Consider the following 26,926-nt stretch of genomic DNA (forward strand, 5'->3'; position numbering starts at 1 on the left):
GTAACCAGGCAATTCTCTAGAGGTCTAACAATGTGTTACTAAGCAAATAACGTTCCTTTATGTATAAAGAGCGTCCTTTATTCCTGAAGAGGCAGGTGGCTACATTGTGTAACTAACTTCCCTGGAGTTAATTACCTCCTGGCTGACTGCATCTGACCTTGGTGGCGATGCTCAGACAGCTCCTCCGAGCCGTGCAGAACATAGCGGCCATATGGCCTTCACTAGCTGCTAACCATCACTCGGTAATACAATCACGAGGGACGCATCGTGCCCTCTGCTTCATTAACCAATTAAAACACCATTCTGCAGTGGCTAACTAGCATGGAGAATAGAAATGATTGCCATGAAAAATGATTCTTCTCCCGAAATCGCTACTAAATACATGTCGTCAAATTATAAAAACAATATATCCACAGGTTTGTAAGTCGTTCTCTAACAGTCAGCTGTAGTCAAAACATAGCAATAACTGTTCAAATTCTGTGCAGTGCCTCCGAAGGAGAAAAAAGGTATTGCAAAGAGCCAAGTGTCCACTAGTATCAATGGGCTGGTGAAGTAATTCATGAATATTTTGAGAGAGAGGCGGGACCAGAGACCAGACGGGAACAGAGACCAGACGGGAACAGAGACCAGACGGGAACAGAGACCAGACGGAAACAGAGACCAGACGGAAACAGAGACCAGACGGAAACAGAGACCAGACGGAAACAGAGACCAGACGGAAACAGAGACCAGACGGAAACAGAGACCAGACGGAAACAGAGACCAGACGGAAACAGAGACCAGACGGAAACAGAGACCAGACGGAAACAGAGACCAGACGGAAACAGAGACCAGACGGAAACAGAGACCAGACGGAAACAGAGACCAGACCGAAGCAGAACGGATCCCAGTGGTCTGCCCTCTACCAATCTATACATCAGATAAAATTTGGCAGAACAAGCAAATTTCGTCAGGACCAGACAACCATCTGACGTGTATGAGCGCCACCCTGACAGATGATGATGGAGAAGTGGATTCTTTTGTTTTCAAGGTAGATAATCTGATTCCAATAGGAGTCTGACAACAGATTTCTTCTGTTCCCATTGACAACACATGGATGCTCAGCATGCTGACTGCTCAACAGTATAGGGGAGATGGGAGAACGTTCTGCTATCTAGAAGGTATAGGTGATGACATGTTATAACTGGGACACTCCTACTACAGATCTGCTCTTCTGGCCCAAATTACTGCTCATCACATCACTTTAGATACAGCAGAGAGGGACGATGGAGCTTCCAAAAATGACCGTACTCCAAACATGTAATGAAAAGGAAGCGTCTGTCTCAGTGATCGAGCGGGTATCAGCCCTGTCGTAAGATAGGGCTACACCTTTAAGAGTAATTACAGGGGTAAATTATGTATTGCTGTCCTTGGAAAGCCACAGTGTGTTCTGCGAAATGTTGACGTTTCATGTGCATGAGCCGGGTATCAGCGATGTGATCAGTAAACAGAGCTCGGAGTTCGGGTGTTGGCAAGAACCAGTTCCATCTCGACAAGACGGAGCTCTCAGCCGTGATCCCTGACTCCAGATAATACGAAGATACAATGTTACCAGCTGGATCCTCTGGGCCCGAAAAAAAAAAAAAAAAAGCTTCAACAGATTTTCTCCTCCGATAATCAAAATGTTGTCACTTTGTCATCTTGATGGGTCTGTTGTGCCGGAGCCCACATCAACCAAACAAAAGGTAATAAGCATGTCATTGGCTATTGGTAAAAGGATTTTTAAGCCAAAAATTAATGCATGCTTGCTAAAATAAAAACTAAATTAAAAAAATATAAATATATTTATTTTTTTTATATTGTTTTTTGCTTTTTTTACTCACATGAGGAGGTCTTGATAATTGGCAATAATTTCCATCTGTTGTCTATTCCATTAACAATCAGTGTTGCTGCCTAAGTGGACAGTTTGATTTCACAGAAGTTTGATTTACTTGGAGTTAGATTCTGTTGTTTAAGTGTTCCCTTTATTTTTTTGAGCTATATATATATATATATATATATATATATATATATATATATATATATATTTGCACTATGTGACTGCAGACTTCTGAATCCTCACAGCGCGTAGAGTGTGTGCTGTCAGGATTTTCCGATGTCAGGAGTGGGCAGGCGCGGGGATTCGAACATATTTTTCGAGCACGCCGAAAACGCTCGGTTAACACCTTAGGCTAGGCTCCCATTGCGTTAATGGAACCGCACGGCGAAATTAACGCCGTGCAACGCGTCCGTTAGCGCGCCCATTAACAGCTATGGGGATGCGCATCACTAGCACGTGCCATTTTCGGCATGCGCTAGCGATGTGCCGGTGTTTTGTGGCGCACCGCGGACGCTGCTTGCAGCGTCGGAGGCGCGCCCGCGGTCCGTTCCCCGCTCTCGCAGATCTCCGATCTGCGAGAGCGGGGATGTTTAACGCGACCCCTTTATATCACATTGTGTTAGCATAATCCGCTAGCGCTAGGCGCTAAACGGATTGCACTAACGCAATCTGAACCTAGCCTTATCCAAGCTCATTCGCTCAACACTAGTTCTGATCTCTTCTTCTTTTGGTAGCTGAATCCAAACAGCTAAAACAGACATCTTTGGCAAATGTGCAAGCCGCGCAACTTCCCGAACGCAGACGTTTATACCTGGGATGACGTCTATTGTTTGGCCCCCACTAAAGAGCGGTTTAGAAGGTTTCGGCTGCCATACCTGAACATGAACTGCCGTTCACCTCCGTATATACATAGCGAAAATCCAGAAATACCAGTTTTTCTTTGGTAAATAAAAGGCTAAATGATATTCATGACATAAAAAGGGGTAAAGTTCTGCAAAGATCAATTAGTCAGGTGTACATATTACTTATCACCTACATAAAGGGGCAGCTCTGGTATCTTTAACCAAGGGGGGCTTCTAGGGAGAGAGTAGTTCTCTAGAGATCCCACAGCTGAAGGAGCAGCCATTCCTGCCTCTACCCCAGCAGCAAGTCACAGCAGTCCTCAACCCAGCGGAGTAGGGCAGGTTGTAGGGAGCCCAGGGAAGGCACGCTTTTTAGGTCCCTTACGGCCATGTACGGCCAGGTCCAGTAATCATCCGCTAAAACAGAGCCAGCAGACAATTTTTTTTTTCACGTGGACAAAAAAGAACAGTTTTCAACTTGATCCGTTTTCTGTTTTTTTACATTGAAGTCTATGGAAAACGCATCAGTCAAATAGCCATCCATTTTCCTCCCATTTGACACGGATCCATTCTTTGGCTTACTGGATCATTTTTAAATAGAGGATTACTTAATATATGTTAAATATTTATTTTTTTCCGCCTCTAGTAAGCAAAGAAACAAAAAAAAAAAAGAATCCTTTCCAAATAGGAGGAATAAAGATGGCTATCTAACCAACCCATTTTCCATAGACTTCTATGGATTCAGTTGAAATAAGTTTTCTGTTTTCAGGAGGACAATAAAGTTGTGTCTGCACAATGTTGTCACCGGACTGTCGATGGATCAGTTCTAACTGATGAATACGGAACGTAGCCGAACCCTAAAAACTTTGCCTTCCAGCAGATCGGTATTTAACCCATTACTCCCCAAGCACATTTATTGCATTCTTCAGAAAGTGCTGGTATAATTTTTTTTATTCAAATTTAAAAATAACACAAATTTTTTTGCTTTTTTTTTTTTACATTAGCCCTAGTGTTAGAAAAAAAAAAGTTACAAACATAAAAGCAGCTCTTAGTAATTAACTCGTCCGGAATTGTGTACATGATTCAATACAGTCTTCATTCGTCATCTCTCCAGCCTGTCATGTCGATCGCAGAACATGTACAATGGAAGTGTCGAGTTTATCATTGAACGCTGTGCATAGGCAGCAACTGAGATGACAAAGCTCGCTTCATTATACTGAGAACTTTGTCATCTCGGTCACTGTGTGTGAGCAAATCGACCCTCTTCTCTCACATTGTGCGTGCAGAGTGAAGCAGCCGATAAACTCCTCTTGACTGCTGCTCTCTGCATAGGCTCTCACAGATTCACTGCGCCACTCTGAGAAGTGACGCTTGCAGGCGCAGCTCATTTGACAGCAAAGGTGAGAAATGTTAAACCCTCATAGATTTTGAAGTCACTGTGTTGCCCGCCCCATGCTACAACACTGCAGGAACCAATCAGCAGCAGAGTTGAGCAGGCCATATGCATGTAATAGCTGTTGGCAGGCTCCAGCATTTCAGACAAAATAGACTCTAAAGATCCATCCGGGAACCATAGCTGGAGAGCAGACAAGTGTGGTGCCAGCGCCTCCGCCTGGCTCTTCCCCAGTGTCGATCTTGGTGATTGATCAATGTCAATCACCTAGAACAGCGCTGGGAGTAGCTGGCCAGGTCCTTAGTCTCTATGGGATGTTTACAGCAGAGCGTTTACACCCGGCAGAAATTGTGTCCCGGCTCGGATTCTTGCTGCCCGCGGGTTTGGTGCAATTTTGCAACAAAGGAGAACGCCATCTAAATGTTACCCGTTTGCTTTGCAGATGAATGCCGTCTATTGTTCCCTGTTATCAGTCATTTCGAAATGAGAAATGGCCGACTTGCAGTTCTTCATTTGGATTACCCTTTAGGTTGTATTAATATGTAACCCGTTATTAAATACGCATCCCCCCTCCCTCCCAGAAACAGTCACTATGGGGTCGGGTGAGGAATGGGAAATGTTACAGGAGTGCAGATCTTATATGTCGCAAAGGTCACCAAAACCAATATCCGCCGAGTGGGTCTGCGCCAAACCATGAAACTCCGTCCCCGGGAGTCACAGTATGTTCTTCTTACATAACGTAATGTATAACCGCGGCAAGGTCAGTCCCCACCGGCCGCACGCTGCGCCCCGCAGATCTCCGTCTGCCACCATATTCAGCCATAGTGGGAAAAGCGATAAAGGGGTATTTCCCACCTTACACATTTAAAGGGGTATACTGGAAAAACAGATCAAGACTAGACTGTTGGCATGCCAATTTGTTAAAGGGGCGGCACCACATTTCTGTGCCTGGTATTGCAACTCAGTCCGACCCCTAGACTAAAGACAGATTATAAATAGTGCTGGCATAAGGCTTATCCGAGCATGCGCGTGTCCTAATTAAGCGTTTTCAGCGTGCTCTGAAAAAAAAAAAATAAAATGATCGAGTCGCTACAGCTCCATGTTCGACAGCTGTAACACGTTCAGGGATTGCAGCCGCAGCGACTCAAGCACACAGAACATGCTCGATTAGAACACGAGCATGCTCAGACAACACCTTATCCCAGCACGCTCACTCATCACCAATTATAAATATAAAACCCCCTTTAATGCCTTAGTGGTGGTCCTGTATCTATGGGGAAACAAGTGCTTACCTCCAGACATAACTAGAAGACTTTCCTTCTTCTCTTTCTCAAAGCGGGTGGCCATTTCCTCCTGCGACGCTTCCTCCTCCTCCCGTTCTTCTTGAAGTTTCTTCATTTTTTCCATCAGAAGTTCAATCTCACTTTCATAGTCTGTATTCTGTGAATGATCCAACATCATCAACTCCAAGAACTTAAAGCACCAAAATGTCTATTTCTGACCTACAGTTGCAATCATTGGACCCCCCTCTCCTCCCCACCTTGTACATTTGGTTTCAGAGCATTTGCACATTTTGCTAATAAACGGATTATAAAAAAAAAAAAAGAGAGAGAGCAATGTAGATAGCAACAAGTGGTTTCTCTAAATTCAAAATAAAACATCACTTTCACTACTGCAGTTTCAGAATTATTCACCTTCTTCTTGACAAGTGTCTTTAGTACTTAGTTGAGCCCCTCTAGCTGTTATAACCTGCTTCAAACATGATACATAACCAGACACCAGCTTCTAGCAAATGTTCCTAAGGAGCCTTCGCCCATTCCTCCTGGTCACTAATATACTTGGGCTTGAGTGCTCAAACAGACACCTTTTTATTCCACCAAAGATGTTTTATAAAATTAAAGCCTGGTGACCGTGATGGCCACGGCAAAGACGTCCAAGACATCTACTAATAATAAGCGATTGTAGACTTTGAGGAATGCTTGGGATCTTCTTGGAAGGTCCAATGACCCCTAAGATTTATCTTCCTTACAAAACACATGACGTTTTCGCCTAGGACTAGCTACGGTCCCTGTTCCCCCGTTAATTCCAGTTTTGGCTATGTAAGTGTAGAGCATACCAGGACCATCTAAGGTCTTAAAAAAAACAAAAAAACACTGGACATTAAGCCTAATTTCAGCTATGTGGAGTATAATCTATTGTTCCCTGTTATCAGCCATGTTGGCAGGCGGTAGACTGTGCTGTTATTCAGTGGGATCAAGGACAGGACGTGCAGGGAAACTCCTGCTTCTATCATCTGCACTTTATCTCCAATGTCTCAAAACTTTTGAAAACTTTTATAAACTTCTGTTCCCAAATTCAACTTCTCAAAACTTTTCTGTACGAGAGACGGATACAGCTGCTCAGGATTAGGGCCACTTTTAGGAAACCTTATAAGTGCAGTAGTATTCTTCTGTAGTAGGGAAATCCTTCTATGGCCCCCTATAGGGAGCAATCCTGATTAGAAGAGACCCCAACAAATCCAGATAGCCCCTAAAAAATGAGATAATATCGGACTATAGGGACACATTTCGTCTTTCTTCACTGACCTCAGTGCTGTTGCTCATCAGGCCCCAGTTCTCTATACTATTGTCGTTGGCGAGATCACAAATGCAAAACTTGTTTTTCACCACTAGATGGTGCCCATTCGAATGTTCGGGGTCTCGGTCTGGATTTATGCCGCTGCCGAACACAAAACTCGCCAGTGCGTGGTAATGAGCCAGCAGAACCACGGCGTGCACCAGCTCCGCCAGCGACCAGTTGTTCTCTCCGGTTATCACCAATTTCTGGAAGGAAAAAAAGACGATCACAAGTTTAGGAAATGAAGAATTCAACTATCAGTCTGTACATTATACTACACCGGTCACAGATGAGGTCCAGGGGGTCAGATTTATGGGTCGCATACAAACATCACATCAGAACCCTTAAAGATCAGGCCATTTTTCAGCTTTGAGTGGCACTGTTCATACTACCATATAATTTATAGAAAAATGAGGAAAAAAAATTTCCAGGGGTAAAATATATATTTTTTCCGTTAATATTGTATTTGATTTTTTTTTATTTTTTTTAATATTCCGAAGTTTTTTTCCCCTCCTTTTTTCAGTTTAATTGTTTAGTCCTTTTAGTGGACTTGATCCAGCAATCCTCTGATCGCTTGTATGTATATATCTTTATATGTATCTATATATATATTTTTTTTTTAATTAAAATGCATTTTTTTTCTTTTTGACAGATGCTTAATTTTTTTTATGCAGTATCTACACTCCGTTCCATTAAAGTGATTTGAGCTGCAATACCATACCCAGCCATTAGACATAGGTGGCACTGTTTTTAGAGGACAGCCATGTTTTTCAGGATGTGTTGTGTTGGTATCGTTCGGGTGCGTGCGGTGTGAATGGCAGGGTGTAGGTGCCCATGTACTCTACCTGTATGTGCTCTTTGGTTATTAACCATGGTCTGTGTGCGAGGAGCTTGTTGATTTCGTTGAGATTTTTTAGCCTCTGCGGCACATAGTCCAACCCGTTCAGCCATTCGGAGGATCCTCCTGTGCTCAGAAACTCGTCCACATGCATGTTTATCAGGTACCAGCACTGGTGCCGCGCTGCCGCCTGTGGAGCCGAGAAAAGAGTCATTGACCATCACGCATCCTACACATTTCACAATCTTAGGTAAAAAACTATACTGTGCTCCAAAAGCAGTAAATGAGAGGGAGAGTTACCAGAGTGAGACATGTAGCGACAGACAGTCTGCTCTGCTGATCTACAGTACATGTCTCACATTGGTAACGCCTCCTCTGATGCAAAATAAGCTCTGGAGGTGGAGTTTCTGAGAGCTCTATGCCCCACCCATAGATCTTACCAGCTCATTTACATATTAAGAAAAACCTTGTTTTCTCTGGAATAAGATATCATATTGCAAATATCAAGGTATCATTTTATTCAGCTTCCCATGACCTACATGCCCATATAGACAACATATGAGGGTTCATCCTCCTATTAACAGATTCCCTTTAAAACAAGCATTCATTAGCATCAGTTTCACAACAGATCCAGATTATTATTATTATTTTTTAACCCCTTTCCGACTCCCTCTGTTTGGTGTGGGCTCTGGTGCAGAAGGCCGCACCTTTCCGGGCACATGTCAGCTGATATATACAACAGCCGCTGCTGTTAACTAGTTAAATGTCGCTGTCAATCTCAGAGCGGTATTTAACTCACGCTTACCGGAAGCGCATCCATTATCCCCGCCCATCGCGGGTCACCATGGGTCGCTTGGTGGTCGGAACTCTATAACAAGTGAACATTTCTGCTACATACAGGCGATCTGATCATCGCCTGTGTGTAGCAGAGGCGATCGAAGTACTGCAGCTTCTAGTCTCTCATGGAGATTATTGAAGCATCCAAAAAAGTAAAAAAAAAGTTTTTAAAAATATTTAAAAAATTAAAAAAAACATAAAAAAGTTCAAATCACCCACATTTTGCCCCATTCAAAATAAAACAATTTAAAAAAAAAAAAAAATCAAACATACACATATTTGGTATCGCCGCATTCAGAATCGCCCGATCAATAATAAAAAAAAGGATTAATCCAAATCGGTACACGGCGTAATGAGAAAAAAAATTTTAAATGCCAGAATTACGTTATTTTTTTGGTCGTCGCAACATTGCATTAAAATGCAATAACGGGAGATCAAAAGAACATATCTGCACCAAAATGGTATCATTAAAAACGTCAGATCGAAGCACAAAAAAATAAGCCCTCAACCGACCCCAGATCACGAAAAATGGAGACGCCACTGGTATCGGCAAATGGTGTTTTACTTTTTGACAAACTTTGGAATTTTTTTTCACCACTTACATAAAAAAAGAACCTTGACATGTTTGGTGTCTATGAACTCGAAATGACCCGGAGAATCAGAATGTCAAGTCAGTTTTAGCATTTAGTGAATATAGTAGGAAAAGAAAAAAAACAAATTGTGGAATTGCACTTTTTTTTTTAATGCAATTTCACCGCTCTTTAATTTATTATCCATTTTCCAGTACATGATATGCTAAAACCAATGGTGTCGTTCAAAAGTACAACTCGTCCCGCAAAAATCAAGCCCTCACATGGCCAAATTGACGGAAAGATAAAAAGTTATGGCTCTGGGAAGGAGGGGAGCAAAAAGCGAAAATGCAAAAACTGAAATACCCCGGGTCGTTAAGGGGTTAATACTGCATCCCTTGCAAAATGGACGACAACAGCACATGTGTGAACGGTGCCTAATACTGCGATGAAGAGAAATAAGAACGTAAGAGAGGCCACGAGTACTTGCCATGATGGCGATGTAGTGCCTGTAATGGAACGGCAGGGGTCCGTCCATACGGAGCATATAGAACTGTGTGCGGAGGAAGGACTCCAGGTATTGCGGGTGGAGGCTCATGACTCGGGTGATGTTGTCCAGGCGGCCGGATGTGCTGTACTCTGCCATCAGGCGGTTCACGAGGGTGACCACATCATTGGTTTGGCCAAACTAGGCGAGAGAGAACAAAACTCAAGGTCCCCGAAAACAGAAACTTTCCTGGATAAACTGCTCTATAACATCAAGATTTACATTCAGGAGAAAAACAGATTTATGTATTGGCAGACTACAGAAAAAAACGGTGTACAGAAATAAAAAAAATAAATTACCACTATCAATCCATCTAATAAGATGTAGGGGCAGAGACCCTGATTCCAGCAATGTGTCACTTACTGGGCAGCTTGATGTAGTTTTGATAAAATCCCTGTTTTATCTGCTGCAGATCTAGCAGACCTCTGAACGCTGAGCTGTGGATAACCCCGCCCACACCCCTGATTGGCAGCTTTCTGTGTACACTTTGCATAGGCAGAAAACTGCCAATCAGTGGTGGGGGGGGGAGTGGCCAGGTTATCCACTAGTTATAATCTCTTGCTGATAAAACAATGATTTTCTAAAAACGTCAGCAAGCAGCCCAGTGAGTGATACATTGCTGGAATCAGTGTCTCTGCCCCTATTTTACGTTGCTATAAAAGATTAAGTAGCAAAAATCTGCTGACAGATTCCCTTTAAATTAGATCGGTCACCAGATTTCACAATGCAAAGTGTACAATTTATTAAATAAAGCTGATGAGACTGGTGCACTTGCTGTGAAAATCCAAACCAAAATGGTTGAATAATCCTTTCTGAAAGTTCCCCTGCTGAATAACAACTAGCTGGGCTTGTAAAATGCTATCAGGATTATACAGCCAATCTAGTATGTATATTCATAGTAAGTACACCGGCCTCATCAGGTACAAGACATCTGTATAAAAATGCATATTCATTCATTTGTAGCAGAAAAGGCCGGCGGTGATTATTTGGCCGCACAGTAAATATTATCTAATGCAATTATTGACATATAATCAGATAAGACGTGCAAGGACTGGTCACAAATAAATTAGTATTCTTCAGGAAGAAGAATCCGAAATGCATCTTAAAGGGGCGTTCCGACCAAACTATATTCTCTGGATGTGTACTCTAATGTTCCCTGTTATCAGCCAGATCTCTGGTTCCTCCCCTCAGTGGGATCACACTAGGAAGGTCAGGAGGCCACCACAACTCGGACATATCCACTCTTATGTAAATGGTGGGATAAAAGTTAGTGGTGGGGGAGGGGGCACTTATTTTATTTTTGGAGAGTCTATGAAACTTGCTGCCCCCTCTCTCTATCCAGAGGGGGTAAGAATGCAGATACAGATCCTATATGATCTGCCCGCCCGGCACGAGATGCCCACCCAATGACCCTGACCGCAGAGAATACGAAAGATGGAGAAGACCAGCGACATGACGGCTGGCACTGCCCCCTATCTTCTCACAGCATCACCCATTTTATGGAGCACGGATTGTGCCCCCGCAACATCATCTGAGCCTGTCACTGCAATACCCCCCCATTGACGTCTATAGGACTGCACCTTAAAAAGGAGAGCAAAGCGATGGGGGCCATAGATTACAGAAGACGTCACTGCACAAAGCCAAAAATTACACAGGACTTCAGGATCCCCAAAGACAATCCCGAAAGTACACCTGGGCGTTACAAGGTTGGAGCGATCTCCTTCACATCTTACAAGTCCGTGTGGATCCATTAGTGTGATCATCGGGATTACCTCCTCCTTCTCCTCCTCTCCACACATGTACCAGTCAGTCACAATCAGTGCAGTGTCATTCACTTCAATAGCCAAGCCAGCCCCCTTTATATCAACGAATTGCCCAGTCATTGAAGAAGGCGGCCCTGGCAGGGAAGTACCTAGATATTTCCTATTAAAAGGTATATAAAAATTAGCTCACAGCCCAAATCTAAGACCGGATTCAACCAGGACCAAAAAAAACCTTCATAAAGCCTTGAACTGCCCCCCACCCCACAACCCCTGTGCTGCAGTACAGGTGATCTCCCCGGCCAGGAGAGCGGGCTGGACCGGCGTGATGTCCTGCAGGTCGTTCTCGCACAATCGCATTTGGTTTTCATTGATGCTCGTCCCTTTCCGGTTTCCTTTTCCAATTTCCTTCCTTATACTCACACCAGGGTATATATATATAATACCTCATCATCAGGACGACGCTGCTTGGGAAAGAATACGGGATATGTACAAAACGAACAGCACAGCTAAACGACGGAGGCTATAATATATATATATATATATATATATATATATATAAATATATATATATATATATATATATATATATATATATATATATATATATATATATATATATATATATATATATATATATATATATATATATATAGATATATATATATAGATAGATATAGATTATCTATCTATCTAACAATATCCATCATGTATCTGTTATGTGTCCTCTACAGATCCATCATCTACAATGGGGGGAATAAGTATTTGATCCCTTGCTGATTTTGTAAGTTCGCCCACTGACAAAGACATGAACAGTCTATAATTTTAAAGGTAGGTTAATTCTTAACATTGAGAGATAGAATATCAAAAATAAAATCCAGAAAATCACATTGTATAAATTATATACATTTGCATTTTGCAGTGAGAAATAAGTATTTGATCCCTCTGGCAAACAAGACTTAATACTTGGGGGCAAAACCCTTGTTGGCAAGCACGGCAGTCAGACGTTTTTGTATTTAATGATGAGGTTTGCGCCCATGTCAGGAGGGATTTTGGTCCACTCCTCTTTGCAGATCATCTCTAACTCATTAAGGCAGCCATTTTGCTGGACTCCACCACATAGGAAACCATGGAACTGCGTGGGCTCTGGCCTTTCACAAAATGTCGGCAGAGCACCCCCGCAGCAGCAGACACCACCAGTAGCACCGGACACCCCCAGCGGCGCGCCGTATACCCAAACACCCCCTGCGGCCGGCAGCAACGCTCCACTCTTTCCTCCTCCAGCCGCGATCCCGGGACCCTGCTCCACCGCGGCCGGTAAGGTATATCCGCATTATTAAGACGCTCCCCCATGTTCCCCCCAAATTTGGGGGGGAAAGGGGGGGGGGGGGGAGTGCGTCTTATAATCCGAAAAATACGGTACATATTTCTCACTGCAAAATGCAATAAATTTATATACGGTAATTTAAATAATGTGATTTTCTGTATTGTATTGTTCGATTCTGTCTCTCACAGGTGAATTGTACCTACGATAAAAATTACAGCCCTCTCCATTCTTTGTAGGAGGGAAAACTGGCAAAATCGGCAGTGAATCAAATACTTATTTCCCCCACTGTATGAAAATGCAGAGCCACACAAGACCACAGTGACTGACAGACAGCAGCTTACATAGACAGCAGCGTGGTACAAGTCTTATCATTGGTTATTATTGTAGAAGTGATTCTTTATAATCAGATTTTACCATATAAATTAGGTTTGTAATCACATCTATAAAAGGTGAGGCCGTGATCAACACGATTGTCTCATTACTGTATATGAAGCCATTGAAGGCCTTTACCTCCTTTTCGGGTATATAGGCACTTGGTCCTCTTGATGGTTGGGAGATTATGATTTTCTTATCCTAAAATAAAATGGACAAAAGGGCTTATATAATACCGATAACCATGAAATGTCTAATCTGACCTCTCTAAATGTATGCCCCTCCCCAAATTCGTATATATAAGTTACACACACTATTTTTGCACTTACCAGTTTAAAATTAAAAAAAATAAAAAGTTATATATATATACACACACACACTATATAATTGTCTAAGGGTCACTTCCGTCTCTGTCTGTCCTTTTGTCTGTCACGGATATTCATTGGTTGCGGCCTCTGTCTGTCATGGAATCCAAGTCGCTGATTGGTCACGCCAGCTGCCTGTCATGGCTGCCGCGACCAATCAGCGGCAGCCACAGTCTGATTAGTCCCTCCCTACTCCCCTGCAGTCAGCGCCCGGCGCCCGCTCCATACTCCCCGCAGTCAGTGCCGGCTCCATACTCCCCTCCAGTCACCGCTCACACAGGGTTAATGCCAGCGGTAAGGACCGCGTTATGCCGCGGTAACTCGCTCCGTTACTGCCGCTATTAACCCTGTGTGACACCTGGTTTACTATTGATGCTGCCTATTTTAAGTTTGTATACTATGTGGCTCTGTGCGGTATATTCCATCGCTGTGCAATATACTACATGGCTGGGCAATATACTACATGGCTGGGCAATATGCTAAGTAACTGGGCAATATACATATACTAGATGGTGGCCCGATTCTAACACATCGGGTATTCTAGAATATGCATGTCCACGTAGTATATTGGCCAGCCACGTAGTATATTGCCCAGCCACGTAGTATATTGCACAGCGACGGAGTATACAGACTTAAAATAAAAAATAAACATATACTCCCCTTCCGAAGGCCCGTTGAAGTCCTGGCGCCTGTGTGCGGTGCACGTGGCAGCTTCCGGTCCCAGGGTTGGTATGAGCGCAGGACCTGTGATGACGTCGCGGTCACATGACCGTGACATCATGGCAGGTCCTTGTCGCATACCATCCTTAGCACCGGAACCTGCCACTTGCATGGAGCGGTCACTGGAGCGTGGCGAGGAGCGGGAAAGGCGGCGGAAGGCGAGTATATGATGATTTTTTATTTTTATTATTTTTAACATTAAATCTTTTTACTATTGATGTTGCATAGGCAGCATCAATAGTAAAAATTTGGTCACACAGGGTTAATTGCAGCGTTAATGGAATGCGTTACACCGCGGCATAACGCGGTCCATTAGCGCTGCCATTAACCCTGTGTGAGCGCTGACTGGAGGGGATAATGGAGCGGGCACTGACTGCAGGGAGGAAAGAGTGGCCATTTTGGTGCCGGACTGTGCCCGTCGCTAATTTGCCACGACCAATCAGCGACTTAGATTTCCGTGACAGACAGAGGCCGCGACCAATGAATATCTGGGACAGACAGACAGGCGGAAGTACCCTTTAGACAATAATATAGTAGATATATATATATATACATATACACATATATACACAATATATGTGTGTGTATATATATTCCAAAGACAAACTGATAAGGAAATTAAATTGTGAGCCCCAACGGGGACAATGATGATAATGTGTGCAACCTGTAAAGCGCTGCGGAATAGGTTAGCTCTTTATAAAAATTATATATATATATATATATATATATATATATATATATATATATATATATATATATATATATATATATATACACCGTATATATTATTTTTCATTTATTTAAATATCTAAAATGTAATTTTTTAAATTGTTGTAAGTACAAAAGTGATGTGATAACCATAATCTGCATTGTGTCGTCTGGGATTCCTCATGGTAAATGTATGGATACACTAATGACTGGGCACTACCTATGCCCTCCGGGACAGCAGCGCTGACAAGTCCCTGCATCCTGTTTGTTTCATCTTGGCATGGAAGGTTGTAACAATCTAGCGATTAGATAAACCCGGCCACTTTATTTGCCAACTTTAGTTCTTTAATTCATCCCGATTATTTATTGACCCTGGCATATTACATGCCGATCAGCCCCAGTGAGTAAACAAGAGCCATACGATTTACATGGCCTTTGGTGAACTTGATTTGGCATGGGTGACCCAACTTGGAGGCTCAGGTAACACAAACAGACCTGGAGCTACAGGTCCACTCGACGGAGAAATCACTATCTACTAACACTGGTGGCTACCTGCCCATCAGCGATCTGAGGTGATCTGCCAGGAAGCCTGGCAGAAAGTGTTCATTTCCCTTTTTCACCCTCCACAGGTGAAATTCAGTCTCCATTCAAAGTTTTCTAACGTGGACAACCCCTTTAAGGAACATCTCGGCCAGAGTTTTAAGTAAAAGGCAAGTTAAGGCACCAACCAACAGTGGTCCCAACTTTATAGTGTGGTAGACATTCTGTAGTACGCCCAACAAGATTACCTTTGGACCCGAATGTATGGCAAACCAAACCAGATGATCAATTAAAATTAATAAAATATATTTCTGAAGGTGCTATTGGCATGAAATTGTCACCAGATGTCGGTAATAACCCGTCCAATCCACACAGGCAAAGAAATCAAACCACAGATATCCATACATTAAGTTATGTGCAATAATGAGGGAAAAGTATTGAACACATGACAGAGGTGCAAAAAGCCATGGAAAGTCCTGTCACCAGCTGAAATCTATCAGTAATTAGAAAGCAATCCTGCCACTTAGTGAAAACTAATATCAGCTGGTTCATCTGATGGCATATAAAGAAATGTCTCATTACCAAGGTGCCACACAAGACACATCTCATGATGGCTAAAACCAGTGAGCTGTCTCAAGACCTTTTCAACCTTATTGTTGTAAATCATACTGATGGCATTTGATACAAAAGAATTTCTAAACTTCAGAAGGTTCCAGTGAGCACTGTTGGGGCAATAATCCTGCAGTGGAAAAAACATTATTTCATCATAAACCAGCCACAATCAGGTGGTCCCTGCAAGCTTTCAGACAGAGGAGTGAAAAGAATTATCAGAAGAGTTGTCCAAGAGCCAAGGAATAACCACCTGTGGGGAGCTACAGAAAGACCTGGGAACTTTTTTTTTTTCTGCAGCTTATTTCTTGTCAAGAGATCAGGTTTTGATGCAGAACAAAAAAAAAAAAAGTTAAACACCTAGTGTGAACTAACCCTTAAACAAGTCAGAATTTAGTCTGGTCAGTTGAGACCAAAATTGCACACTATGGATGCCATAACATGTTTGGTGGCCAAAAGGCACTGCATGGGATGGATATGATATGGGATTGTTACAGACAACTGGTGAGAAATTCGTGTTGATAGCACCCTTAGAAATATTTTTACTTTAAAAAATTGGTAACGTGGTCGATACTTATTTCACCCGCTGTATGTACCTATGCAAGTATGTAAAAAAATAAAAAAAAACACTCAACAACTTGCAGGTTACCAAATGCCGCCCTCTGGCCCCGTTTCCCATGACCCGTTCATATTGTTGGCTGACGCACGCAACAGTCAACTATTGGTTGACAATGGCACACCTTCCTGTTTATATACGGGAGAAAAGTTCAACGACCTGGAATGACCTCTGGCCCAGAACAGAATCACAATCTGCTCCTCTGGTTGCTTGGGCTGAGATAACAATGTGGTAACACAGTGCGGGATATGAGCACCTGTCATACGGGAGCGTCACTGATAAAGGCCCCCGCCACAGTGACTTGCAGGATTCGTGGTGACATAACAGCACGGCAGGGACACATACACAAGTATGAATAAACACGTTGGACCTGGCAGGACCTGTAGCAGTTATGAAATATTCTGGATTATTGGACTACACCTAATTCTATGGGTGGAGAGGCCTCAATGAAATGGACATGAAACGCAATTGTTGAAGCTTTCTGGGCTGTCAGCAAGGACACTTCAACCAGTCGGTGGCTGCACCGCGAGCTGCGATAGCCAGTAGTAACGGTTTCAGAACTTTATGTCTCAGTAGATCTTCTGCAAGACCGGACCAGATGGGATAACATTTGCTCCCAGTCATGCACAGTAGAGAGCTTTAGGTGCTCATTACAGTCGGTTCACCGGTTGTCCTTTGTGCAACTTCTTTTGGTAAATACGAACCATCAAATACTGGGAAGACCCCACAAGAAGAGACTCGCAGTATACCATGAGGATTCGAGAATAGAATCAAGATATACCAGGAAGACCCGACCCGCGATATACCGAGAAGAACCAAGAACAGACCTGCGATATACCGAGAAGATCCAAGAACAGACCCACGATATGCCGGGAAGACCCAAGAACAGAATCACGATATACAGAGAGGACCCAATAACAGACCCACGATATACCGGGAAGACCCAAGAACAGACCCTCGATATACCAATAAGAGCCAAGAACAGAATCGCGATATACAGAGAGGACGCAAGAACAGGATCACGATATACAGAGAGGACCCAAGAACAGACCCACGATATACCGGGAAGACCCAAGAACAGACCCGCTATATACCGAGAAGACCCAAGAATAGACCCGCGATATACCGAGAAGACCCAAGGGCATAGCCACAATATACCTAGAAGACCCAAGAACAGACCCACGATATACCGAGAAGACCCAAGAACAGACCTGCGATATACCGAGAAAACCCAAGACCAGACTCAAGATAAACTGGGAAGACCCAAGGACAGACCCATGAAGGAATGCCCAAGAAGAAACCAGTAACGAGAACGCCCAAGAAGAAATCAGTATGGGAACACCAAAGAAGAAACCCGCAGCGTACCAGGAACACCCAAAACAACCAGTTGCACGCTCGAAACATCCAATACGACCAGTCATATACTGGGAACGCCCCATGTTTTCAAGATGATCTGACACCGTCATCTGGGCGTCACATTTTGGCCCTTGTCGCTCAGATTTTTCCTGATTCCAACATATCAACTTCAGAAGCTGACGGGCTTCCTAATACAGCCCACTGCTGACAGCTACCAATCTCACAAGATAACTACAGCAATTTTTCATCCCCTTTCAGTAGTTTTCATGCTATGGCTGATTTTATCTACATACCCCTCACCATGGTCACTACTACTCAATACCAGTAAGGTGCTCCTAAAGCCCTCAATTTGATCCAGGGTTATCAAAAATCAGGAAGGCAAAGTGCTGTGTGTTTAGGAATGTCTGCCTGCCTTTTATCATGGAGGATTCTGTCAGTAGTTTACAGAATCAACAAGTCAGGATTTTTTGCTCCGATCTGAGTGGGTTGTGGTGAGAGCGAAGCTTTCACAATTCAGATACGAGCCGTGATCCGGCCTCAGAGCTCTTCTGTATGAGATCAGCGCAGAAACGGGAGGCCCGAGCCGCATCTCTTCCACGACCTTGGCCTTGGTCTTGTCAGAATTAACTGATAACATTCAGTGGCTTCTGGGAGTAATAGATCTTCCGGAATAGTTTAACCCTTACAGTGGAGCACAGCAAGAGCGGAAGACTGGACAATATCTATTACATGACCATCAATCGATCTTCATGTGATGCATGACTCGACTCATCCACCATTTTCCACCTCGATCGGAAGAGATTTTAATATCTCGCTGTCATCTGGAGACAGTCAACAAGCATGTTTTAGGAGATCTGTTCCATGTCGGCTATAAATCATATTTTGTGCCATTGTGTATGGGCAGAGTTATTACAATTGGCATTTCATATGCCCCAATAAAAAGAAAATAAATGATTGCTGGAGTTAAAGGGGTATTCCCACCATCAAGACCCTATCCCAATATATAGTAGGTATAATAATAATAATATTATCAAATAGCTACATTTAGAAATGTAGTCTAGTTCTTCTGATTGGCTATGTCACTTACCCCATGTGTAGGGCATTGCAGTAGCTTAGGTATCCACGGATACAGCCACTCATATGTTGTCAGACAGCTCTAATTGGTTGTATCCATGGATACCTAAGCTACTGCAATGCCCTGCACATGAGGCAAGTGACATTGCGAATCTGAAGAACAATACTGCATTTCTAATTGGAGGTATTTGCTAATATTATTATTACACCTACTACTATATATTGGGATATGATCTTGGACCTGGGATAACCCCTTTAAACACGCCACATTTATTATACAGAACGTCCTGATTTGCACCAAAATTTGCTAAATTTTCAGGAGTAAAGTTTAATAGTTAATTGTTCACTTTTTAAACTTTTTTTTTGTGAGTATTGTACAAAGTACTTTAAAAATAAAAAAAACAACAAAAATGCAACAAATAAAAAATGAAAAATATTATACTATTATATATATACTGCCCATATCCTACTTGCTGACAGTTTCCTTTAAAGATAAGATTTGAAAACTCCCCAAAAAACAATACAATAAAATCAAACAAAAAAAAAATGGCTAGTAACCATGACAAAAAAAAAGGTTGTAGGTTGTGAAGGTCCTATATATTAGATTTTGCCTTGGTCGACTGTACAGCCAGAGCACAAAGCTGGATGCGGTATATACTGACTAGTCTGAGAGGCAGCTACACAGGATGCACCTGCATTTCCAGTGCTGAGAGGTCTGTATTAAAGTTACTATTCTTAAAGAAGCCGCAGGGAAATGTACCGCACCCCTTTAAGAGTGAGTGGCTCGAGAAAGTGTCTACAGAGATAAGAACCTGATCAAACCAGAAAAGCATGGATTGTGCCTGAGCAAAGTACCAACACAGCAGACCATGTGAGAGCTGAGCTGCAGTATAAAGCATGGCGGACAGTGCAGCAGATCGATCCCCTGCAGGGACAAACCCCTAGAATTTCTAAAGCTATAAAAAGGGCAAATCATTTTCCTTTGTGGCTTATGAGGTCTAGAACCAGCGTGTATTCTCAGCATACAAGAAATCCGTGGGAGCGGCCAGGTCGGCAGATTGCGGGTTTTTTTCCCCTATTCCCCTGAAGAGCTCATTAGTTTTCTTCTCTTTCCAAAAACAAAATATGGCTGCGATCCAGAGAAAATCCTGGCTCCAGCCCCACGAGACCTGCACAACCCACGGCGGCGTTCCCGTGTACCAGCGCTGTGTTCATTAACCCCAACGTGTCCTCATATATACACTACAGCCGAGAGGCACACACATAGAAAGGGTTAATTATTACCCTGGATATTGGTCTTAAGATGGGACTCAGAACGCGCCAGGTTTTATTACCCGGAGGGATTGTTAGGCCGGACTATACCCTGGGCTACACTATACCCAGACTATACCCTGGGCTACACTATACCCGGACTATACCCTGGGCTACACTATACCCGGACTATACCCTGGGCTACACTATACCCGGACTATACCCTGGGCTACACTTAGGGTCCATTTATATTGGCCGACCGAGGGCTCGATGCGACGGCAGAACGATAAACTTAGCGGCTCACAGTCATCAGATATCTGTTTTCACAGGAAGATGAGAAGTAAACGAGATACAGCACTAGTATCCTGTGGTGTGAATCACCCTTTACACTGGACTTCATTAATGTGTCAGTACAGGGATCATGCACACAGTGATGTCACAGTACAGGGATAATGCACACAGTTATGTCACAGTACAGGGATAATACACACAGTGATGTCACAGTACAGGGATAATGCACACAGTGATGTCACAGTACAGGGATAATGCACACAGTGATGTCACAGTACAGGGATAATGCACACAGTGATGGCACAGTACAGGGATAATACACAGTGATGTCACAGCACAGGGATAATGCACACAGTGATGTCACAGCACAGGGATAATGCACACAGTGATGTCACAGCACAGGGATAATGCACACAGTGATGTCACAGTACAGGGATAATGCACACAGTGATGACAGTACAGGGATCATGCACACAGTGATGTCACAGTACGGGGATAATGCACACAGTGATGTCACAGTACAGGGATAATACATACAGTGATGTCACAGTACAGGGATAATACACACAGTGATGTCACAGTACAGGGATAATACACACAGTGATGTCACAGTACAGGGATAATACATACAGTGATGTCACAGTACAGGGATAATACACACAGTGATGTCACAGTACAGGGATAATGCACACAGTGATGTCACAGTACAGGGATAATGCACACAGTGATGTCACAGTACAGGGAAAGTGCACACAGTGATGTGTCATGGTCTTTGAACTGAACTCTACAATATTAAAGTGCCCCTGTGAGCAGGATTGTGCTCAGTAACCTACAGACAGTGTCAGGTCGGCGCCGTTATACTGATTACAATGATACCTGGAGATGAAATCCATCTTGTGGTTGTTTAATCTTTATTTTCTTTTTTCATGAGATTCTTGTGCTTTGTAGCATGTATCGGCAAGCCAGCGATGCTCTTGGTCTGCCGCCTGCGCCATTTTGCTGGAGTTAATATTTGTTGCTGTAAAGACCACAATATAAATTGTGCAGGTGCCCACAGGCCGCCCCGCAGCACGTGAATCTAACTGAAAATAAAGATTACACAACAACCACAAGACGGATTTCATCGCCAGGAATCACTGTAATCAGTATAACGGCGCCGACCCGACGCGGTCTGTAGGTTACACAGCACAATCCTGCCGACAGCGGCACTTTAAGTCAAACATATAGTTGCTGAGCGTAGATCTGCGGAGTTTTGTTGCATCACCCATGCCTCGTACCAGGAGGCAGATTATTCTGTATCAGCTTTTTTCCTGGGTGATAAATACATTGTAATAAGCAGCATTGATACAAATGAGAATACATGACGGCTCCCAATGGTCCTGGTCTGCGGCTATGGAGGTCAGTGTGAACATTGGGGCCTGTGAGACCCGACGTGGGCCAGCGATGTGTGACGCCATACACCATGGAACCACTGAAGTCAGCAAAACCTCGGAGAAGACCTAAAGTGATTGTTTCAGATGGTAACACGTTTCCTGTTTATCAGTCGAACACAATTTTCTGTAAACATCATAAGCAGTAAGACGCAGAACCCTCCCCCGCACACGTGCCGTGTCATATTGGGGGGTGTAGTGTCCCGTCAAGAGCTTAGGTCACATATCAGATGGTGGGGGTTGTAGTTGTGGTCTCTGCGGCGCTACTTAGGTCCACTTCTATAAAACCTGAACTGCAGTACCCAAGAATGGCCAGTACACCAGGAATGGAGCTGTGCAGTTCTGGTTGCACTAGGACCTGCATGTGGAGAGTGACAGTGAGTGAGTAAGGAGACTTATAAGCCATGCATGTTCCTCAGAGAAAGTGGGATCTGCACAAAGCTGATCATGAGGGGGCTGTCAGACAGCAAACGATGTCATATTCACGACCTATCCCAAAGGACAGATAATATTAAGTACTGAATAATCCCTTTAATTCTGCTGTCTCTATACACTGTACAAAGCAGAGACGGTTTCTTCGATATGCTGAGTAAATGTTGGTACTTGCAGTGTAGGTTCTTTAAATCCCATCTTGATGCCCAACTTCCCTTTTTTGATGACCACATCTCCTTTTAACAGCACGCTGCTGCTGTTTTTAGCATCATGTGGCTTATCTTGAAATATGTTACATGTGCATAAATCACACGTACATAACCGAGGAGGAACAAACAGCAGCCTAAAGCTGTGCAGAGATATACAGGAGCTTCTCACTAAATTAGAATATCATCAAAAAGGTAATGTATTTCAGTTCTTCAATACAAAAAGTGAAATTCCTATATTATATAGAGTCATTACAAACAGAGTGATCTATTTCTAGTGTTTATTTCTGTTAATGTTGATGATTATGGCTTACAGCCAGTGAAAACCCAAAAGTCATTATCTCAGTAAATTTGAATAATTAACAAAAGAACACCTGCAAAGGCTTCCGAAGTGTTTATTAAGGTCCCTTAGTCTGTTTCAGTAGCTCCACAATCATGGGGAAGACTGCTGACCTGTCAGTAGGCTCCACAATCATGTGGAAGACTGCTGACCTGACAGATGTCCAGAAGGCAGTCACTGACGCACTCCACAAGGAGGGGAAGCCACAGAAGGTCAATGCTAAAGAAGCTGGCTGGTCAAAGAGTGCTGTATCCAAGCGTATTAATGGAAAGTTGAGTGGAAGGAAAAAGTGTGGTAGAAAAAGGTGCATATTCCAATTTTGTGAGAAGCACCTGTAATACAATTCCTAAAGCTCAGCAGAGATAAAACTAAAGGAAAATAAAAAAAAAAGCATGAAAACAAGCGAGACATCGCACTACGAGACGCCTTTGCTCTGCCCTTCTATAAGCCAGAGTGGAACGACCTAGCCCCTCTATATATATATTTGGGGAATGAACGCTGTGTGTTACATTTCTCCTGCAGAGGTCTCTGCAGTGGATAACTGGTCAGAACTTCCCAAGTAGCTTCTGTGGCCAAATCGGCAGCAATCAGTTGATCACCGGGCCTGGTGTTTATTTCAAGAAGAGTTTGTCATCACAAAAAAGGGTCATTATTTTCAGAGACGCCACAAAACCCCCAAGATTCTTGCAACTTCTCCAAAGTAAGACCAGTCAACAAACAACAGTCCCTCAATCTCTGGTTCATCAACAGCTGCTACCAGTTTACATCTGTGGCCAAAGAAAAAGGATCTACAATGCATCTTGGAGAAGACAACAGCCAAAGCACTGGTGTGCAGAATCCCTAGAAGATGTTGGCATTTGCCTCCAACTCAATCATGTTGTGAGGAGAGTGAAAGAACTTCTTTGTTTTCCTGCTACATTTGCTGTCTTCTTTCAGGTTCTTCCAGGGACTTTTTATTCCGGTTCTAGCTGAAAACAAGTAGCGACAAAAGTATCTCCATAGCTTCAGAAGTTGGCTACATACATCGAATAGTTCTTTTCAGAAGAAGAACTTCGAAGAGTTTAGCAGTCATATCATTTTTTCCAATCAATAAACTCCCAAAAATTAATTTTACCTGCCGCCAAATGACAGAGGGATAAGTCAAGTGGTCTTAATACATCTACAGATCCCATGGAAAGGATCAGAATCTGGTAAATATCTAAAGGCTTGTGGCAAACTAAATGGGCCATCTCGGGAATACAACTTAGTACACTAGGATACAGCTGACCAGGAAACCCAGAAACGCTATACAAATGATGCCACCCTTACTTGGTGGCTCATATGATTCCAGAGCAGGGAATGGACCATGTAGGAGGTCCATTTGAGAGGGCCTGACCTTATGGGACAAAGCATTCCTTAGCCATCACTATTCTGGCCATTCACTTCATCCATTCCATTGGTTTTAGAAACTCTTGGCTTCAGGAGGACCCTCAACAATACTTGTAATTACCTCCAAATTCATGAAGATGTATTTCTAGAGTAGAAAGACTGTCTGCAAAATAAAAAGGTTGTTGTCATTTAGCAGATGGTGCAGTTCACTTTTTGCTGCGGTGTGCCATAAAGCAGAAATGAGTCAGTCCTCTCTACCTGGTAAAATGGTTAAAGCTCTGAAGCTTCTCGACATTTGTTGTCCTAGTCCTTCCTCCCCCGGGTCCTCTTTCTCCTCCTTCCAGAGTAAAGTGAATATATGTAGAACTTTGTGCACTCTCAAAAATCTTCAAGAAGTCGTTTGATTTCCGTGACTCAGTGCTTTCTTTGAAGCCGAAGAATGGAGTCAGCAGATGACCTGGAAGGTGACTTCAGTAAGGACAGGGGAAGACAACAACGATGTATTACAAAATAGAGGATGAAGATGCCCTAATGATCACCAGAATGTCCCCTGTCTAAATAGAGTGACTATGTTCAGCTCCGTTCATTCTTATCAGTCAGCTTTCTCCAGTAGTCCAAAAAGGAATGAACAGATAAGTGGTTGAACGTGTGCACTTCCGTTCCATCAGACAGATATCAAAAGAGCTCTGTTCTGGAGATCAAGGGGGGTTCTAAGCAGTCGGCCCCCCACAGATCTTGAAGCTCTGTGGATAGATCACTTCTCGTAGCTAGAATATCCCTTTAAGGAGCATGTAGCAAGTTATGTATGAACGATCAGTAAGATAGTTGACAACTTCTTGATGACTATGGGTCCTAGAGCAGACCCCCTGGAGTAGATCACTTTTATCCACAGCAGTCCCACAGTCAACAAATAGAGAAATGTTATGCAGGATCAACCTGCACTCCATTCAAGCAGAGCACCGTCCGCTGAATCAGTTGGAGGTCCCATCGTCTAGACCCCCAGCAATCAATAAGTTATCACTTATTCGCAAAATAAGGTACTAACTTTAAAAGATTTTATTCAGACCTTCATTAGCCACCCATATAAATAAATAAATAAATAAATAAATAAATAACAGCCAGGTAGTCCCTAACTACCTGACTGTTGCACCTGGGTGCCGGCACACAGCTGTCATTGACCACTCTTGTCAGCACGGCAGTTCTTCTGGGCTGCTCTGTCGACAGGGCATGACTGCCAACGTCATGCTGATTGACAGAAGGCTTCCCGCAGCTCAGTAACAGGGAACTGGCTGTCAATCAGCATGATGTCGGCAGTTATTCTCCATCAACAGAGCAGGGTGGAGGACAAGCCGTTGCTCTGTCGACGTGATGTTAGCAGAAGCTGCCGAGTCCCCGGCATGAGTGCTTAGTGACAGTTCTGTGCCGGCATAGATGAGAACCGAGCAGAACAGTCAGGCAGTCTGCAACTACCTGTCTGTTTTCAACGTGCCTAGAAACTAAGATACTCATGGATAACCTCTTTGACTTGTTTGGGAACAGGTTTGTTGGTCTTCTGCAAGCATTCTCTAAAAGGAGGAGAACATGTCCAAGAGCACAAATATGGAAAAAACAACTAAGCGTATCTAATGCAGGATGCATCCAGCGTATAAAATGGAACCACATGACGATCTGCAGACACGGGACGGCTCAGCGCCACGGGGATTTTGCTTTTCAGGATTATCTAGGCTATCACAGCATGAGAACTTTTAATATCACTTTTTCATTCTGCTGTTTTAACTCTTCGCATTTCGGCTCTTAACCTATTTCTCTACTAAACAGAAGAATATAAAATCTGGCAGAAAGGAATTTTTAAAAAGGACAGAAACAGAAAGTGGAGAAGCGTCGTGTAATGACCCGGCAGGAAATCGTCATTTTTATTTATCATTTTGGCCAAGACTTCCTTTTAAAAACAAAAAACACAACCAAGAAACTAATAGTACTAGTGAAAGCAAAGGGGTTAATTGTTAGATGAGACCATTGGCAATTAGCTGATCACTATGTGTCACTCTGCTGGGACCCCCAAGCGATCAACTAATCTGCGGGGAAATCTGGCAGTAAATGTTCCTCCGCTCTGCAGCGCCACCACAGGAGGAATTAAGCATTACACCGCTCAGATTCAAACCAATGAGTTGTCTGTATCTTGACGGACAGGACATGTCCACCAGTGCGAGAGACATCTTCGGAAACTGCTTGCAACTGTAGCCAAAAGATGAAAATCTTACACAGACCTCTATCAAGCCAGAATTACCCAATAGGGTTTTCTTCACATGAAAATCCCTCCTAAAGGGCTTAAGTCAATGTCTGACCTAATGAAATTTACAACAGGACAAGGAATATTGGGCAACCAGAAATCCAAATGGTACTAAAAAGTCAATTTGATTCTTTGAAGGATCGTTAAATTTACAAACATATTTCCCATAGAGCATCGGTATTTGTGCCCTACAAAAGCACTACAAGTAAAGGGGCTGTCCGGCAACTATCATGTGTGGCAAGTATCATGCACGCTCAATAGATAATGTATATGCCACCTTCTCTAATTTATCGAAAAGATGCATAAATACTGGGTGTGGACGATGTATATCACATCAGCAGCGCCTCGCACCTCAATGTAGAAGGGACAAG

At 43.2% G+C, this 26,926-nt stretch overlaps 1 protein-coding gene across 1 annotated transcript in view; it reads right to left on the minus strand.

The window, feature by feature from the left end:
- Window positions 1-26,926, minus strand: part of SESN3 (sestrin 3) — an 81,322-nt gene that overhangs the window by 14,848 nt on the left and 39,548 nt on the right. The window contains exons 2-6 of the mRNA XM_069759176.1: window positions 13,098-13,160; window positions 9,444-9,641; window positions 7,555-7,737; window positions 6,679-6,915; window positions 5,386-5,533 (exon numbers count right to left, since the gene is read on the minus strand). Of these exons, the coding sequence (XP_069615277.1) occupies window positions 5,386-5,533; window positions 6,679-6,915; window positions 7,555-7,737; window positions 9,444-9,641; window positions 13,098-13,160 (829 nt within the window). The remainder of the gene's footprint in view (window positions 1-5,385; window positions 5,534-6,678; window positions 6,916-7,554; window positions 7,738-9,443; window positions 9,642-13,097; window positions 13,161-26,926) is intronic.

This window comes from Ranitomeya imitator, chromosome 3 (genome assembly GCF_032444005.1).
Source record: "Ranitomeya imitator isolate aRanImi1 chromosome 3, aRanImi1.pri, whole genome shotgun sequence".
NCBI lineage: Eukaryota > Metazoa > Chordata > Amphibia > Anura > Dendrobatidae > Ranitomeya > Ranitomeya imitator.